Genomic DNA, 16,375 nt, shown 5'->3' with positions numbered 1-16,375 from the left:
TTTCTTTTTTAAAAGACTATTTTATTCAAAAAGATTATATTATTTAGATGGTTTCAGCTCATATAATCATTTATTCTTCGTATTTGATCATTTAATAAATTACATTCATCCCAGAGCAGCTGTGTCACAGTATGGTCCTAAATATAAACAAGTTTAGCTAACCAAGAACCTTGTTTTTTGATACAATTGTGAATAAAATTTGTGGATATTTATGATGAATTAAAATAACATTTAAAGACATTCATCTAGAGAAAATGGCAAGTTGTTTTTATTTTTTTAAATATAATTTTCTTCATGGGGGTGATATTAAACAGAGAATCATATTTGCTTTAATATGTGGCAAACAAATGTTCTGTTAGAGTTAATGTGGTTTAATTAGAAGAACTCAAACAGTGAATCTCACAGAAAGACTCAGCGACGCGCTCCCRTCACAGCAGTCTCTCATCAAGAGGAGAGTTTGTCACTCACACAGAGTTGGACAGATCTGTTCGATAACAACGTTCTGAACAAATATTTAATATAAAGTTAGGTTTTACAGACCAAACTCTCTGGTAGTTCAGGAGCAAAGTGCAGGAGGAGATGTCAGGACTGATCTCCGTGGGTGCCCGGGAATAATCGGCGCCTATCAGCTTGAGTTGAGCTGCTGCTTCAACCAAACCAGCTCACACTGAAAGCCCCACCCTGCTTTGCTGTGATTGGATAAAATGGCTCTAGACTTAGTCTGATTTTTTGAAGGCAGTGTCTCAGTTTAATCTTTGTATCAGGGTCCCACTGTCCTAAGAGGCTTGGTGAGCACCGAACACGATCCAGTCTCACCAGTGCGGCTGGATTTTTAAATTTTTTTTTTAAAGAAATCAGGTCACATTTGCGACTAAACTGGTTGGACTCTAGAGCCCTGCTAGCTGTTGTTTTGACAATCTCAGGTATGCAAATGAGCTTCACGACATTCCATCTGGTGCGCTTTTTCTTTTTTCTTTTTTTTTTGGACCGCGCATGCGTACCACTTATGTGCAACTCTGGTTATACAGACAGACTCTGATATCATGGCTAACCAGAAACGGAGCTCAAAAGTGTGGGATCATTTTAAGAAAATGAAAGAGAAACTTGTGCAGTGCAATATCTGCAAGGCAGAACTTGCAGCCTTTGCAAGCCTTTCACAGCAATTATTTTTAGTCAGCATTTAGCTACAATCAAACAGTGGTTACATAATAGCAGCTGCATTCTGGCGCGATAAGCTGTATGTTTTATAATCAATTAACGTATGATTTGATTAGTCAACTAATCGAAAAAAATAACTGGTGATTAGTCGACTATAAAAATAATCATTTGTGGCATCCCTACTTTAGATATGTGTATTTTACATAAAAGTAAATAAACTGTTCTTTGTTTTGTTAAATAAAAAGGCTTTACATAAATTCACAGTGTATTTCAAAGTTCTAACAAAAGTCTGCTTTCTGCGTCATAGAAATCAAACGGCTCTCTATTTGAATTTGGATGGTATGAAGTGGACCGTTCATGAATTTTGCAACACAACTTGTGCAAAAGGCTATAACTGACAGTATGTCTAATGCTATTAAAATGGAACGTGAACTTGTTTATGTAATTGCAAAGCCACACTCTCAGTGGAATTGTTCTACTCACTTCATGGACACCAGCCAAGAACAAATAAATATTAGAGGTGGCAGAGCATTTTTTCCTTTGACTTCACCTAATGTTCCCAATAAGGCCGATACTATTATACCAGCGTACACAAAGTACATTCTAAAACTGTAAACTATGAGAACATAAATGGGAAATGGGGATAATTAAAAGGGAGGAGCTGTGAGGAAGCAGGCTTTTTTTTCCCTTGCTCTCTTTTGTACTCGTTTGGAATAAGAGCTGGCATAAAACAACTCTGGCAGCTTTTTGAAGGACTGGCAAGCCTTTCTGCAGCCTAGGGTAATGGAGTATTATCTACAGAGCCAGATTCCCAGCTCAGAGTGTGTGTGTGTGTGTGTGTGTGTGTGTGTTTGAGTGTTGCTGTGTGTCATGCATGCTTTGGCACGCAGTGTGTGGTCTGCCTGTGTGTGTCCTCAATTCAGACGCTCATGTAAATAATGTCTGGGAAATGTTGCGAGGACTAGAACGTTTGTTGGAAACTATAAAATTATCTTGAACATATTCACACTTTAAAACCAACACAATATTGTATTGTCTGGTAGTTTTATTTCTTTTATTTTAGTTTGTTTGTTTATTTGTTTATCTGATCCAGTCTTTTAATCGCTGTCTAAAAGTTGTCTGGTTTTGTTCAACTCGTTCTGTTTTTTCTCCCAAGTAGCACGTACTAAGCTTTTCCAAGTACCCCTGAATTTTCTCCAACCCTACTTTGGGAACCACGGGTTGGAAGTGACTGCAGCTGCTAATTCTCGCCTCATGTGTAAAATTTGAAAGTTACCATTGTGTTTTGCGGCTTTGCAGAGAAAAAGAACATTTTAATTAAACCCCTCACTAATTCTAGTCTAGACAAAACTAGCTGTTAGCAACTCTGTGGGAAGGATTATTTCTCTCCGATGAGTGAGGCCGCTAAACCTCTCTTTCCCCTGATTAACAGCAGCTGATCGGAAAAATAAAATAACATTAGCACGTTCAACCACTTCCGGTAATAAATAAAGTTAAATAAGAAACATACGTTTGTATGGTTTCCTGACAATAGAAGTGTGTGTGCAAATTGCCACAAAAGAAATATTATTTCAAACCCCTGCTGTTCGTTTGAGTTTACCAAAAAAAAATTTGTACAAAAACAAAACAAGCTCGTTTGAATGGCTGCATAACTGAGTAAGTTCAGCTTACTGACACACTTCCTTCCTGTTCATCCATCAATGTAGTACACAGCTAGTGTATTTGGAGGCATTCAGGTGTAAGCCTGCTTGTAGCAGGTGCCACCAACACATTACTGTCTCCTAATTTTCCTAAAGCAAGTTTTTGTTGCTGGGTGCCGTGGAACTGACAGCTGACAGAGCAAATGATAAAGAACACTTGTAAATGTTTTATCAGTGTTTGATTTGGACACTTGCGATGCACAAAAAAAATAAAGTATTTGCAAATCAGATCATATTTTCTGTTTTTTTTTTTTTTTTTAAGCCTGAGGCAGAGCAGTACTTGTGTTTATGTCTGAGAACGGTTTTTCAGTCATTACTCAAAAATGCATTATTGAGAAACAAACTTGTTGTTTGGTGCAGGTCAATGATTTTTCTGCTGCAGTTGAGTGGGTGAGCATAATGCTGCCTTTGATATGAGCTATTTATGTTGTGTGTTCATCATTTATTCTAATTTGCTCACCGTTGCTGAGCTACTCATCTATTAACCTTTGCACATGCGATGAAATTTGCAGAGCACAGACTGTACATCAAACAAACAGCTGATTGATTTTTAGTTTATTGTTATTTAAGGTCAGGTCACGAAAACATGAGGCCTGGGAGGAAAACCCAAAAACCTCACACCCCAGAGACACTCTCCAGCTTCTCCTGCAAAATCTTAAGTTATAGCCATGCCAGAAGGGCTGTGCCTTCTTTCCAATGAGTTCTGAGTTCGCCCTAAGTTGTCCTCTCAGTATTCCTTGCCCACAAACCCTGAAAAGAGAAACTACCAGAAGGTTTTCTTATGAAACGCTTGAACCATCTGAGCAGATTCCTTTTGATGTAAAAACACTGCAGCTTTACTCCAAGTTCCTTTGGAATCACAGAACTCCTCATCCCGTCTTTAAGGATGACCCTAAACACCCTCTGGAGGAACCTTATTTCAGCTTGGATACAAATTCTTGTTCTTTTGTTTACGACTCAGTTCTCATGACCCCGGGTGAGAAAACAAAACTGAATCAGTACATTCAAAGCCTCACCTACTGGTTCAGAGACCAAAGCAATATTTCATTACTGCCAACGATGCTCCTCACGCTCATCTTTTGTAGAATGGACACCACAACTTGGTGACTCCTAACCTGATCCTGGGAGCTGTTTTGTCAAGGCATTAGAGCAATTCAGAGACTTTGATGCAAGAACACCATTGTAAAAAAAAAAAGCACTTCATGCTGAACAGGATAACTAAGAAACCCCTTGGAACCTGTCCTATGGGTGAAGCTTGTTAGTGAGAACATGGTGGTCAAGGCTTGACTTCACGCTTAGCTTCCAGAAGCTGTACCATCATCACATCAGCCCATCATTAGTGGGGAAGAAAGTTAAGGTTTTCTGCTGCATAATCCAGTAGGCAGGGTCTGCAGTGCCTTTGCAGTATTTTATGCTCACGGATATTTACAATAAGCTGTTTGGCTTCAGTACAGAAGCTTTGGCATGATTTTCTACAGGCACAACCCACATACTTAACTTGGCCCCTCTATCAGCAAATTAATTTACTGAACAAATGTGGCACCATTTAAGGGGAAATAAACAGGCTTTCTAATATTGCCTAGAATCATTGTAAAAACCAGGACTTCAAAAACCAAATTCAAATTTTCTTACTTTTTGTTCCGTTTAGTTGCAGTCAATACCACACAGCTCTAGAAACCATACTCTTTGAGATGGTATGGACTCTCCTACACTCCTGAGTTAACCAGGAGTGGGGTAACTGACAAATTCTCAGCTCAGTGTTGAAGCTCTCCCCATGTAGGGTTGCTTCTTGCAGCCGTAAGTTGCAGAAGGGAAGGTTTTGACTGTTTATACAGCCAAATACACATGGGATTACCAATCCTCCCTGGAGTCTCTAGACGATGTCCAGGAGATATCTGGGAATTCCAGCATTCTTCTTAGGAACTTAAACATCAGTGTGAGCAATGATTGTTGTTGAATGGGAGAACTAGTTTCTGTGATGAATTTGATGATCATAACAAAAAAAAGTTCAAGCATGTTCCATAATTGTACTTGATAGCAGGTCATTACTGGTCAAAGGTTGATGACTTTGAACAAATACCACTTGCACATTTTGTTTTTTTTAAAGAGCAGATTCTTTTTCTTGTCCGTCCTTCCAAACAAGCCCTACTTGTTCAGCCTTTTTCTAATTGTAATCATGTTTAGCCTTTACTGTGCTCACGTCAGTCTGTAGTTCATCTGATTAACTGAACATGGCTGCCACTTACCCTCCTAATTTCAAGCAGTTGTGGTAGACAGATTTTCTACACACTGCTTCTTAAATAACAATCATGTAATGTGCTATATAATGCACTATTTTACCACAATTCTTTTATTTCCCCCTGCATCCGTCTTAATGGTCATTTTCTTCTTGATGATTTCTGTTTCCTTACAGCGAGAGAGGTTCCTGCGACACAGCGACACCGGTCCCGGCCCTTCATGCGACTGGCTGTCGACAGACCCCAACGCCTCCCCTGCCGGTGCCAGATCCCTGAAAGAAGGCAGCAGTGCCTGTTCCAGGCCAAGAGCATGGAGCGTCCGCACCTTCCAGGACTTCCTCCCTCCACTGCCGCAGCTTCACAAGAAGTGGTGTAGCTGGAACTCCACCAGTCCCTTCACCAAGCTGATGGATAGCGTCAGTACTCGGGCTTTTTCATTGTTTTTACTGTATGCTCACTGATGTTTACGGTATGCTGGAATGTTGATGAGGTGTTGTGTGCTCATTACTTATGGCGTCTTAAATTTTATTTAGAGAAACGAGCAGGATTTGGTTCTAATGATTTATGGTTGTCTTCACAAGTACACTATTATTAATGAAAGGTGATTTCCTAATGTGTCTCGTTTTAGGCTCCATCCAGTTTGGCTGCGGACTGCAGAGGGAACGGCAGGAAGGTTTTCTCTGATGTTCACCTGGAGGTCCAGGCAGACGCCGGAACCTTTTCTGATTCGCCCGTCAGCAACGCCTCCTACCCGCTCACACAGCACTCACAAAGGCAGCGGCGTCTCAACTCCACCAGCAACTTGCGCCTCTCGCGATTCACAGGACCTTGCCTTGGCCTCCTTTCAGAGATGAAAGACCCGCCGAAGGGGTCCGGGGTGAGTCCAGGCCCACCGTCAGAGCCCAACTCTCCCTCCTCCACCCAGTGTCAGATTGAGAGTGGCCAAGCTGTGAAGGGTCGTGAGTTTCCAGGTGACGGCGATCACATCAGCGTTCCAGTGTTTGCTATATCTGAAGAGGAGGACCAGCAGCCTCTGGTCTCAGCCGAACACCTGGACCTGACCTCTGCCCCCGCGTTGCAGAACGGACGGGTCAAGGGGCCGTATGAGAGCAAGAGGCCTCCCGTCGGGAGCCTCAGCCCCAAACGGGCCAGACCCGAGTGGAGGCCGTGGGGGAGCCAGGTGTCTGGAGGGGTTGGTCCGCACTCTTTCAGTACATTTACCGACTCGCATGCAGCGAACGTGGGCCAGCCTGCTCTCGGTCTGTCTGCAGGGCTGTGCACCGTCATGAACCACATGTGACAGCCCTGAGTGAGAGACTCCTGGGCCACTTCTTCACTACTCAACTTTTAGTGTCACTTTTAAATACAACATGTCTTCCTTTCTGACATCAACTTTACAGAGTTATTCCTTTTTCACTAGGTCTTTGTTGGAACATTATTCAGTTTTTATAAAATTGCTCAAGGACAAAGTAAATGCTGCTTTTTTATATACCAAGGCACTGACTGATGTTCAAAGAAAGAGGACTTCCTTGTTGTTAAACTGTACCATCGCTGCATCTATTAGAGCACCTTTAACCAGCTATTTGAACATTTTATTGCAATTGGATTAGTTTCCTCACTCCAGCTGTTGTACTTTGCATTAATCCTTACTGTCAGTGTTGAACGGTGCTRCTCACTGCAGCCTTTATGTAGTTTCTTTGGCCCAAGCCTACAAAAGGATCATACAGTGTCTAGTTACCCAAAAGTATTCTGTAGATCATTTATATCAATGTTTTATGTATATTTCTAAGATCAACAATGGATTATAAAAGGGAAATTTAAAGTATTAATATACACCATTAGGTAGTATGGTATGGAGAATAGTATGGTAACACAATAGCATTTACTAGTTTATTGTAAAGTTTCAATAAAGACTTTAAAACATTTTGTGTCTTTAACAAAAAGAAATTCAGTTCTTTCAAACACTTCATGTTTATCCTATATTTTTTACACATCTTTAGTGTTCATGTGAATTTTCTTGTAATTTATCAAACAGCTAAGAGTACAAACTAAAATCCAAGTGAAATATTCATGATAAAACTAAATATACTTTGACAAAAAAAACAACTTCCAGGTTTAATAGTTTTTTATTATAGTTAAACTGGCAAATTGGAAAATACATTAGTTAAGATTGAACATTTTTATCATGTATTAGTAAAACTTAAGTCTGTACGTGCTTCATGCTACTCTGAAATATCTTCCAAAATGATTATCTAGATTTTAAAATAGTGCATCACACAAACTTTACAGGCATCAGTATAAAGATCTGTCACTGAAAATCCAAGCACAGGTTTTATTCTGGGGTCTGAATTGRACTGATACCCCCTTCAGACCCTAATTCATGGAAGCTGACATGAGGTAGAATAAACCTTTTTATTTTTTAATCCTGAGCAGCTCAGTCCAAACGTTTACAGAAAAAGGTGAGCAAACCTACACCTCAGTATAAAACTACAGACACCCATCAGTCCAGGCAGAAAGCAAAGTAAACCCTCTAAATGCCAGTTTCTGATTGGAGCGGCTCGGGACTGTTGTCAGCTCAGGGCGAGCAGATTTCCTGTAGAACATAATTAAAACTTGTCGGGGGTGGGGATGATGAGGGGCTGAGCTGCTATGGAATGTCGACATAAACCCAGCATGAATGAAAATAATAATTAAAAAAAGTATACTGGAAATGATCCACCACCTTACTTATACTGCTAATGAGCCTACTACTGAATGAAACCTAAGCAAAAATATAAAAAAGTGCCCATTCAAAGAGTTCCTGCCCAACAAATAAAAACCGACCACTAAAAAACAAAACACCAATATTCACCATTAAAAATCACCAAAAGTTAAATATATCAAAAGTTACTATTTATATAACTAATAAAATCTTCATCTCTAGAAATTTTCTCCCTTTTTTTTTTAAATCAAACATTTAATTTTGGAATGAACCTTCATATGATTGAGCTTTCATTGCACACGCTGCACAGGATTTTCACTGATAAACTTCAAACTGGCAACTAAGCCTTAAATGTGTGCAAATATTAAACTAATTATTCTTGCAAATCAATTAAAATAAAACAAAAAAATTGCACAAAATGTACTAGAGACCTGCAACAAACTGCTTTGACTGTTTTCCACTTCACATCCACCAGCGTTTATAACAGACTATAAACAAAGAAGGTTGTGAAGATTACATTTTATTCTAATATACAAGGCCTCAAGCTCCTCTGGAAGTTGTGACTTTTTTAAGGCAAATAAAACAATTTTACAAACTGATTAGTCTAACTTTGTACATTATCATCCAGATTTAGATGTTTATTTTTAAACATCGGTGATGATAGTCTTAAGTTCAGTGCTTTATAACCCTCACTGTTTTCCTTTTTTTTTTTTGACATCAAAATCCTTTAATGTGGCTAACCTGGGAGTAAAACCTAACAGCAGCTTTGTGTACCTGAGAAGTAGGAAATCTGAACAAAAATGCTGATGGGTTGAGGTAAGTGAGAAGTGGATCGTGACATGTTCTCATCATTCTTTAAGCTATGTGCTGCAGAGTGTTCAAACTTTTGACCTGCATCACTTAAACGTTCAGATTAGATGTTTCTTGTGCTTTCAATCCACGTGGGACAGCCGTGCRTTTCATCACAGATTAGCCCTGACTGCAGGGGCCATAGGAAAGTGTCCCTTTTTTCTCCATGTTAAATCACCTTGGAGATGATTATCCAGAACAAAGCACACAGCAGAGGCCCCCTCTGCCTTCTGACAGCATGACAACACATTGATCTCCTTCCCACAGACATGAAATCCTATACAAATATCACATGGGATTACAGACCTGACCTCGTACGTGAGTGAGGGGCTTTGACGTGGCTTTTTGCTCCTGCCTGGGAACATGGTTATGCCCTGATTAAACAGGCGGTGGCACTTTGCTTAAAGTTAGCGTGCAGCTAAAGAGCAGTTTGTTTAGCACGTCCTGGTTAAAAGTAATACATAAAAGAAATATTTTTTTAAAATACTAATAATCACTTCACGGTWACCCTATCCAAACTTTATCTGCATTACGTTGGAGGCCCTGAATTTTACATTCAGTAAGTAATGAGAGCATTAAAATTATTCTATTGCAGAAACAGTAAATCCATGAGGTACTTTACGGGTGGCCATAAAACAGGAGTACATATTTAGGAAGCACTTTGAGTCATTCCACCAAAAAACTGACCTGCTTTATCATAAAGTGGTTTAAACGATTCATCGATATGTGACATAAAACTGAGGTAACAGCTTTTGCTGTTCAACCAACAAGCTCTGTGTTCAGCCTTTCCAAAGACTTTTAATACATTAATAAAATGTGCATAGCATTTTCAAAGTTGACCACTATTGTAAATGGACACTGACAGTATTATGTGCATAGGGTTATTGCATAAGGCTATAATAGACACAAGCAAACTTAAGATAGTGTTTCCCACCCTGTGCACAAGATGCAGATTTATCCTCATCTGACACAGTGGAGAAGAAACGAGCCTCTGGCTCCTTCAGCTCTTGAAACGTGTCTGCTCACATATGTGGTTGAATTTCCTGAAAWTAGAGAAAAATAAAAATGTACAAAAAGGTTTTGCGTGTCGAAGGAGAGACGACTTAAAACTTGCATAAAATCTCAACAGTAGAAACTGTGGAACTTTGTAGAAGGGCTCCCCCTAGTGTAGAAAAGGTGAAACCCATGCAGACCAGTCACATCTGACATGATTGTCTGAAGTAGCACCAACACTAGGGTCGGACAATATTGGCAAAAAATAAATTAAAAATATTCAATTGAGATTAGCTGTAGCATTTAGTCAATAACTATTAATAAGACAATTAACAGATGACAATTACACTGCAGATTTTTGACTCCTAATCAGTTACACTGTGTTCTAAAATTATACTAACAAATCATCAGTCAAACTCACTTTTTTCTTTTCTTTCATTTTTAATAGTGCATTATGACACAGGCTCACATGCGTGCTTGATAGTGAGAGGGTTGCACACAAAAACACATCACATGGCACTAGCAGAAGTAACTGCAAAGTGTTGACGATTAATTTCACACGATACAATTTTGCCCAACCCTAGTCAGCACTGGTCTCAGCRTTTTGTGGGGTTAGCTGTACAGTGCATCCGGAAAGTATTCACAGGGCTTCACTTTTTCCAAATTTATGTTACAGCCTTATTCCAAACTGTATTAAATTAATCTCTTTCCTCAAAATTCTACACAAAATACCCCATTATGACCATATGAAAAACATTTTCTTGAGAGCTTTGAAAATTTATTAAAACTAAAAAACAAATAAATCATATTTACATAAGTATTCACAGCCTTTGCTTAATACTATGTAGAACCACCTTTGGCAGCAACTACAGCCTCAAGTCTTTTTGAATATGATGCCACAAGCTTGGCACACCTATATTTAGGCAGTTTTGCCCATTCTTCTTTGCAGTACCTCTGAAGCTCCATCAGGTTGGATGGGAGACGTCTGTGCACGGCCATATTCAGATCTCTCCAGAGATGTTCAATCGGATTCAAGTCTGGGCCACTCCAGGACATTCACAGAGTGGTCCTGAAGCCACTCCTTTGTGATCTTGGCTGTGTTCTTCAGGTCGTTGTCCTGTTGAAAAATGAACCGTCGCCCCAGTCTGAGTTCAAGAGCGCTCTGGAGCAGGTTTTCATCCAGGATGACTCTGTACATTGCTGCATTCATCTTTCCCTCTATCCTGACTAGTCTGCCAGTTCTTGCTGCTTAAAACATCCCCATAGCATGATGCTGCCACCACCATGCTTGACTGAAGGGTGGTATTGGCCTCGTGATGAGCAGTGCCTGGTTTCCTCCAAACATGACGCCTGGCATTCACACCAAAGAGTTCAATCTTTGTCCCATCAGACCAGAGAATTTTGTTTCTCATGGTCTGAGAGTCCTTCAGGTGCCTTTTGGCAAATTATGGGCTGCCTTGTGCCTTTTACTAAAGAGTGGCTTTCGCCTGGTCACTCTGCCATAAAGGCCTGATTGGTGGATTGCTGCAGAGATGGTTGTCCTTCTGCAAGGTTCTCCTCTCTCCACGGAGGAACACTGGAGCTCTGACAGAGTGACCATCGGGTTCTTGGTCACCTCCCTGACCAAGGCTCTTCTCCCTCGATCGCTCAATTTAGATGGCCGGCCAGCTCTAGGAAGAGTCCTGGTGGTTCCAAACTTCTTCCATTTAAGAATGATGGAGGCCACTGTGCTCACTGGGACCTTCAAAGCAGCAGAATTTTTTCTGTATCCTTCCCCAGATTTGTGCCTCAAAACAATTTGGTCTCAATTCCTTTGACTTCATACTTGGTGTTTGCGCTCTGACACGCAGTCAACTGTGGGACCTTATATAGACAGGTGTGTGCCTTCCCAAATCATGTCCAATCAACTGGATTTATCACAGGTGGACTCCATTAAAGCTGTAGAAGCATCTCAAGCATGATCAGTGGAAACAGGATGCACCTGAGCTCTATTTTGAGCTTCATGGCGAAGGCTGTGAATACTTACGTACATGTGATTTCTTAGTTTTTTATTTTTAATAAATTTTCAGAACTCTCAAGAAAACTTTTTTTACATGGTCATAATGGGGTATTTTGTGTAGAATTTTGAGGAAAGAGATTAATTTAATACAATCTAGAATAAGGCTGCAAYGGAACAAAATGTGGAAAAAGTGAAGCACTGTGAATACTTTCCGGATGCACTGTATTTATAGTTATTTTATATTTTTTACTACTTATATCTGACTCCAATATTATTTACAGCTTTAAAACATTTGTGAACAAAGGAAGTTGTAGTGTCATAGTAAAATTTTTTAATGTGTAAATTTAAAAATGTGTTTTTGTACTTTTTGTTGGTCAGATGATATCAATMGTCTTAATGATTTATACTGACTGTCATGGACTCACTGCACAGAGAGCAGCTACTTAAACTGAAATGAGTTTTCTGTTACATTTTGCATCCACTAAGACTTACATTGCATGATGAGCCTTCACCTGTGTGCGACAGTTGCGTCCCCAGTAACAGTCGGGGCGAGATGTGACTGCAGCTGAGGGCCAAACATCAAAAAGCTGTCATGAATGGATAAAGCAGGAACACTTGTATACTCTGTATATTTAAAGAACTGCGCAGAACTTTCTGACCTGGCAGTTCCGATGGAGGGATGTTCTGTCTGTATTTGTAGGCCAGCTCCTTAAAGGTTGTCAGACCGCAGCAGAAACAAAGGATGGTGCTCGCAGAGATCCGACAATCTGACCCAGAGAGGATTCAACAATTCAGGTGGTTTATGAGTGGGGCCGTGATTTTTATTTTTTTAAATAAAGGAGTCTGCATGTTTGCACAACCAAGACTGAACAAAGATATAATTTAGTGTTTGCTCAGAGYGCCCACCTGTCAGGAAGTAGTTTCCCTGCTGCAAACCCTGCAAAGACTCCTGCAGTAGATCTTTCCACGACTTCCCTCTGGAGGACAGGTAGTTCTGGTGGAAGGACAGAAACAAAAAGAGTTTTTAAAATTCATAAAAACTATATATGCAATGGCATAATCTAGTGAGCAAAGCAAAATTTAGCATACAAATAATGTGTGTTGAACTATTGGTTTAAACGTGCAATGTATATTAAAGTAGCTAGTAAAAAAAAGAAGCATATTCTCACAATATGAAGGCTTACTTTTAGGATCTCTGATTCATAACTATTGTAGTTCAGTATATTATCCAGGCACTTGTCAGTCAGATTGATCTCTGAAAAATAAAATAATATGTACTTTAGCTGCAACACATTTTGTAGCCAACACAAAAAGTTATTGTGAAAAGTCACAACACTGTAGGAGAATATCTACTGCTGGACTGTTTTGGGTTTCATGATTACTTTAAACTGTTGAAAACCATAAATACAAGTGTTTTAATAACTTTGGACAGTTTTTTTCATTAGAACACGACTTTTGCACAGTTCAGTTCAGTTATCTGTTTGGGTTAATGAATACCTACCACTAAATCGAGTCAGACATCCTCGACAGCCARTCCTCGGGCAACCCCAGTACATATGACAGAAAGGTCGCTGGCACAGCGTACCTGTCAGCACAACACACCGTGTAAATACTTGAACTAGCAGATCGTTTTCCTTCAAGTAACTCTGTACATTCAATTAGCTTTGAGTTAGAAAACATTTCACACAGTCACTGCTGTTGAATGATAGTGTAGTTTTAATTGTCTACGGCACAGATAACATATATTTGGACTAATGGTTGTTTGGAGAACTCACACTGTTGAGAAATAATCTGCTGGTTGTTCAGCTCGGCCAGTCGGTCTGGCATGGGCTGGAGGCAGCAAGTGCAGAAGAGATGGAAGCCCTGAGGGGGACAGTGGTACTCCTGAGGTGCTGCTGAGGAGACACATGTGAAAGGAGCTTTTCAGACAAACAAAGCTGTGAGAGAACACATTAGGGATGGCGTGATTTTTGATTCAATCCTCTATCGGCGATTGAAGGGTTGGAATGTGATTTTTTTTTAAGGGCGATCTTTATTAATTAATTAAATGCCGTGCCAGGGATGTAAAATAATTTTTAAATGCGCCCTTCTCTGTAAATTAAAATGTTTTAATCATCATCAATTTGATCTGTGCAAACGAGGGAATAAAACGCGTCTTTTTTTTCTCGGAGTCTGTGCCAACATGCGCAGCTCCTCTTCACGTCTCTTTTCTCGTTATCTTCTTGCTTTGGTGCGCCACAATTGACCCAAATAGAGCTATATTATTACGTTTAGTAACAAAACAAATAATCCATGACAATCATACATTTGAACAAATAACTTTAACCAGTTCCAAACCGGACCGGAGCGCACTGCCTCACCCCTGCTTTTCCCCGTCACTCTGGGCTCTGGTGTGTGTGTGTTTGAAGCACGGGTCGAACTTTTCACCCCCCTCCACATAAGAACACATACTTGGTCAGATGTCTGAGGGAGTGTTTGTTTGTGCTGAAAGCGCTCAGACGCTGCGTTTGCTTCAACCCCTCGCTTAAAAAAAAAWGAGAGAMAAAAGGCGACTCGTTCCCAGGAAGCAACGATTTATAAAGATAGTCAAAACGAGTCAAACGGCCAAAACCTCATAAAAGGGGATAAAACAGAYGATTTTCACAATAAAATCTGACTGATAAAACTTTTGAGCTTAATCCTGGACCAGTTTGTGGATAAACAACGTCAGACTTTTTTTTTCCGCATTGGACTCCACCGGTAGAGAAATGCCATGCAGTGACGTGTGCTGCAGCAGGAGGGGGGTTTCCCRGCRTGGGGTGTCTCAGGAATGTCATTCGGAAAGAAAGACGAGCACAAAATAAGCAACTCACGTTAAAAGATAAACCCAAAAAACCGCAACCTGCGATTCAAGGAATTTACAAGCGACTTTAGAAAAAATGAAGCCGTCACTTATAATAAGCGGACCTGTGTGTTTTTTCTTCTTCTTTTTTTTTAACAACGTAACTGCGCATGCCTTATCAGCCGACTGGATCATCTACCGGCAATAGCAGTGACCATGATCTTATGATCTGAAAATAGGGCCGATTTCCCATCTGTAGAACAGATCTGTCATGATGCAGTTTTGAACGTCTTTGTCTAACAGGAGTGTTTATAGTCGAGGAAAACATGMGGGGGACAAATGATCAGAATTCCTCCCTCTGCAGCACACGTCACACGCACAGCTGAGCATAGAAACAACAGTGACAGCAGGATAAGACGGAGGTTTTTGATTTTTTTTCTCCACTCGACGATGTATTGGACGCTGGAGGAGAAGCTCGTGTTTTTGGATGAGGAGTTGTCGGAGAAGAAAGATYTGGTATTTCTCTTGCTAACCACCGAGATGGAAAGAAGTCATGGACAAGAGTTCACCCGCTTAACAGGACCAGAGCTGCTCCTCGAAGCTGTCCATCTTGCTACTATAACAACCGGCTCCTGGGAGCGGACCATTACGCTGAATGACGTGCAGAAGAAATATGATCTGTTCCACATAAACAAACACGCCCACCAAGTTCTGACCAAGCACACATGGCGCGTTCTGATGTACAAGACAGGGTGTCAGTGGAGGGTAACAGATAGAAGCTATGCAATATTAGTCATGCAACAGCACAAGAGATAACAAATGAAAGCATGAAGACCTCCATATACTCCATCCAAACTGCCAAAATAGGCTCATCGTTGCAGTTGCACAGGGATGGGTACCGAAACCCAATATTGTTTCAGCGCTGGTTCCATGTGATTAATTTGACTGGATCATTAAGCTCCAGCCTTAACAGTGTTGTTAACGATACCAAAATACTGGTTTGACAAGTGAAAACATCTGATGTTTTCTGCCTCCATTTTGCACACAACTGTAAAAACCTGACATGCTGTTAAAGCAATGCTAATTAAAATTGCACGTGCAAATAAAATTGTTCTATATTGTTCTAAAATAAGAACATTGCATTTTCATCATTTATTTTTGGGATTATTCCCGTTAGAAAAGCATCAATAAGAGGATCGTTAAAATACCGGATCGTTAAGCAAGAGCAGATCTTTAACCGGGACAGATTTGTGAACAAATAACAGCAGATACAAACATTTTTTTCCCCAGAGTGTAGACTCCAGCAGGAAGAAACCCTGTGCAGTGACGGATCTCATAGCCGTAGAGTTTTCCAGGAGCTCAGCACAGTGTGTCTCAGGGGTTATGAAAGGTGTGTGTGAAAACGAACGTCGAACAACCAGGTGACCACGCATCGACTGTTTGGTTTCATATAGAGTACAATGGGGCCCTTTAATGCAGCAGTTAGCTCAAACTGTGGGCTGAGCCCCAGGGTTCGACAAATCCTACTGCCCGACTGCCCGGGGCAGGTAAAACTCAGAGTTGGGCAGGTGTGTGTCCTCAGGCAGGCAAACAATTTTTTTTGTTTTTTTATAGGGTCATTTATTCAAAATATTCTGAAAATAAATGAAGAAATATAGCGTTTAAAAACACGTATAGAAAGAATAAACCCTCAAATGTCCCTCTCCCTTGTAGAACAGTTACGTCTTGCGTTGTGTCGCGGAATCATTTCCTCCCTCCTGCTGCACGTCTCGCAGAGTGAAGCTTTAACAACCACAGTTTTTTTCACACCCAAGTTGTCTGAGAAAAAATTTGTTTCATATGTATTGTTACCCACAGAGATGATAAAAAGATGTGGACGTTCGTTCAGTCATAAATCCATCTTGCTAATGTCGCTTG

The 16,375-nt window shown here is 40.4% G+C and overlaps 2 protein-coding genes across 2 annotated transcripts in view; one reads left to right on the top strand and one right to left on the bottom strand.

Annotated features, from left to right (window-relative positions):
* si:dkey-112e17.1 (uncharacterized) overlaps nt 1-7,019 on the top strand; it is a 37,635-nt gene extending 30,616 nt beyond the window's left edge. The window contains exons 6-7 of the mRNA XM_014018078.1: nt 5,272-5,511; nt 5,724-7,019. Of these exons, the coding sequence (XP_013873532.1) occupies nt 5,272-5,511; nt 5,724-6,395 (912 nt within the window). The 3' untranslated portion in view covers nt 6,396-7,019. The remainder of the gene's footprint in view (nt 1-5,271; nt 5,512-5,723) is intronic.
* A 186-nt stretch (nt 7,020-7,205) lies between these two features.
* chfr (checkpoint with forkhead and ring finger domains, E3 ubiquitin protein ligase) overlaps nt 7,206-16,375 on the bottom strand; it is a gene marked incomplete at its 5' end in the record, with an annotated part of 20,672 nt that continues 11,502 nt past the window's right edge. The window contains 7 exon segments of the mRNA XM_014018079.1: nt 7,206-9,688; nt 12,130-12,202; nt 12,297-12,404; nt 12,544-12,631; nt 12,822-12,892; nt 13,139-13,222; nt 13,413-13,532. Coding sequence (XP_013873533.1) covers nt 9,646-9,688; nt 12,130-12,202; nt 12,297-12,404; nt 12,544-12,631; nt 12,822-12,892; nt 13,139-13,222; nt 13,413-13,532 — 587 coding nt within the window.

This window comes from Austrofundulus limnaeus, unplaced genomic scaffold (assembly GCF_001266775.1).
Source record: "Austrofundulus limnaeus strain Quisiro unplaced genomic scaffold, Austrofundulus_limnaeus-1.0 Scaffold183, whole genome shotgun sequence".
Taxonomy (NCBI): Eukaryota; Metazoa; Chordata; class Actinopteri; order Cyprinodontiformes; family Rivulidae; genus Austrofundulus; species Austrofundulus limnaeus.
This window is presented reverse-complemented; position numbering and strand designations above follow the sequence as displayed.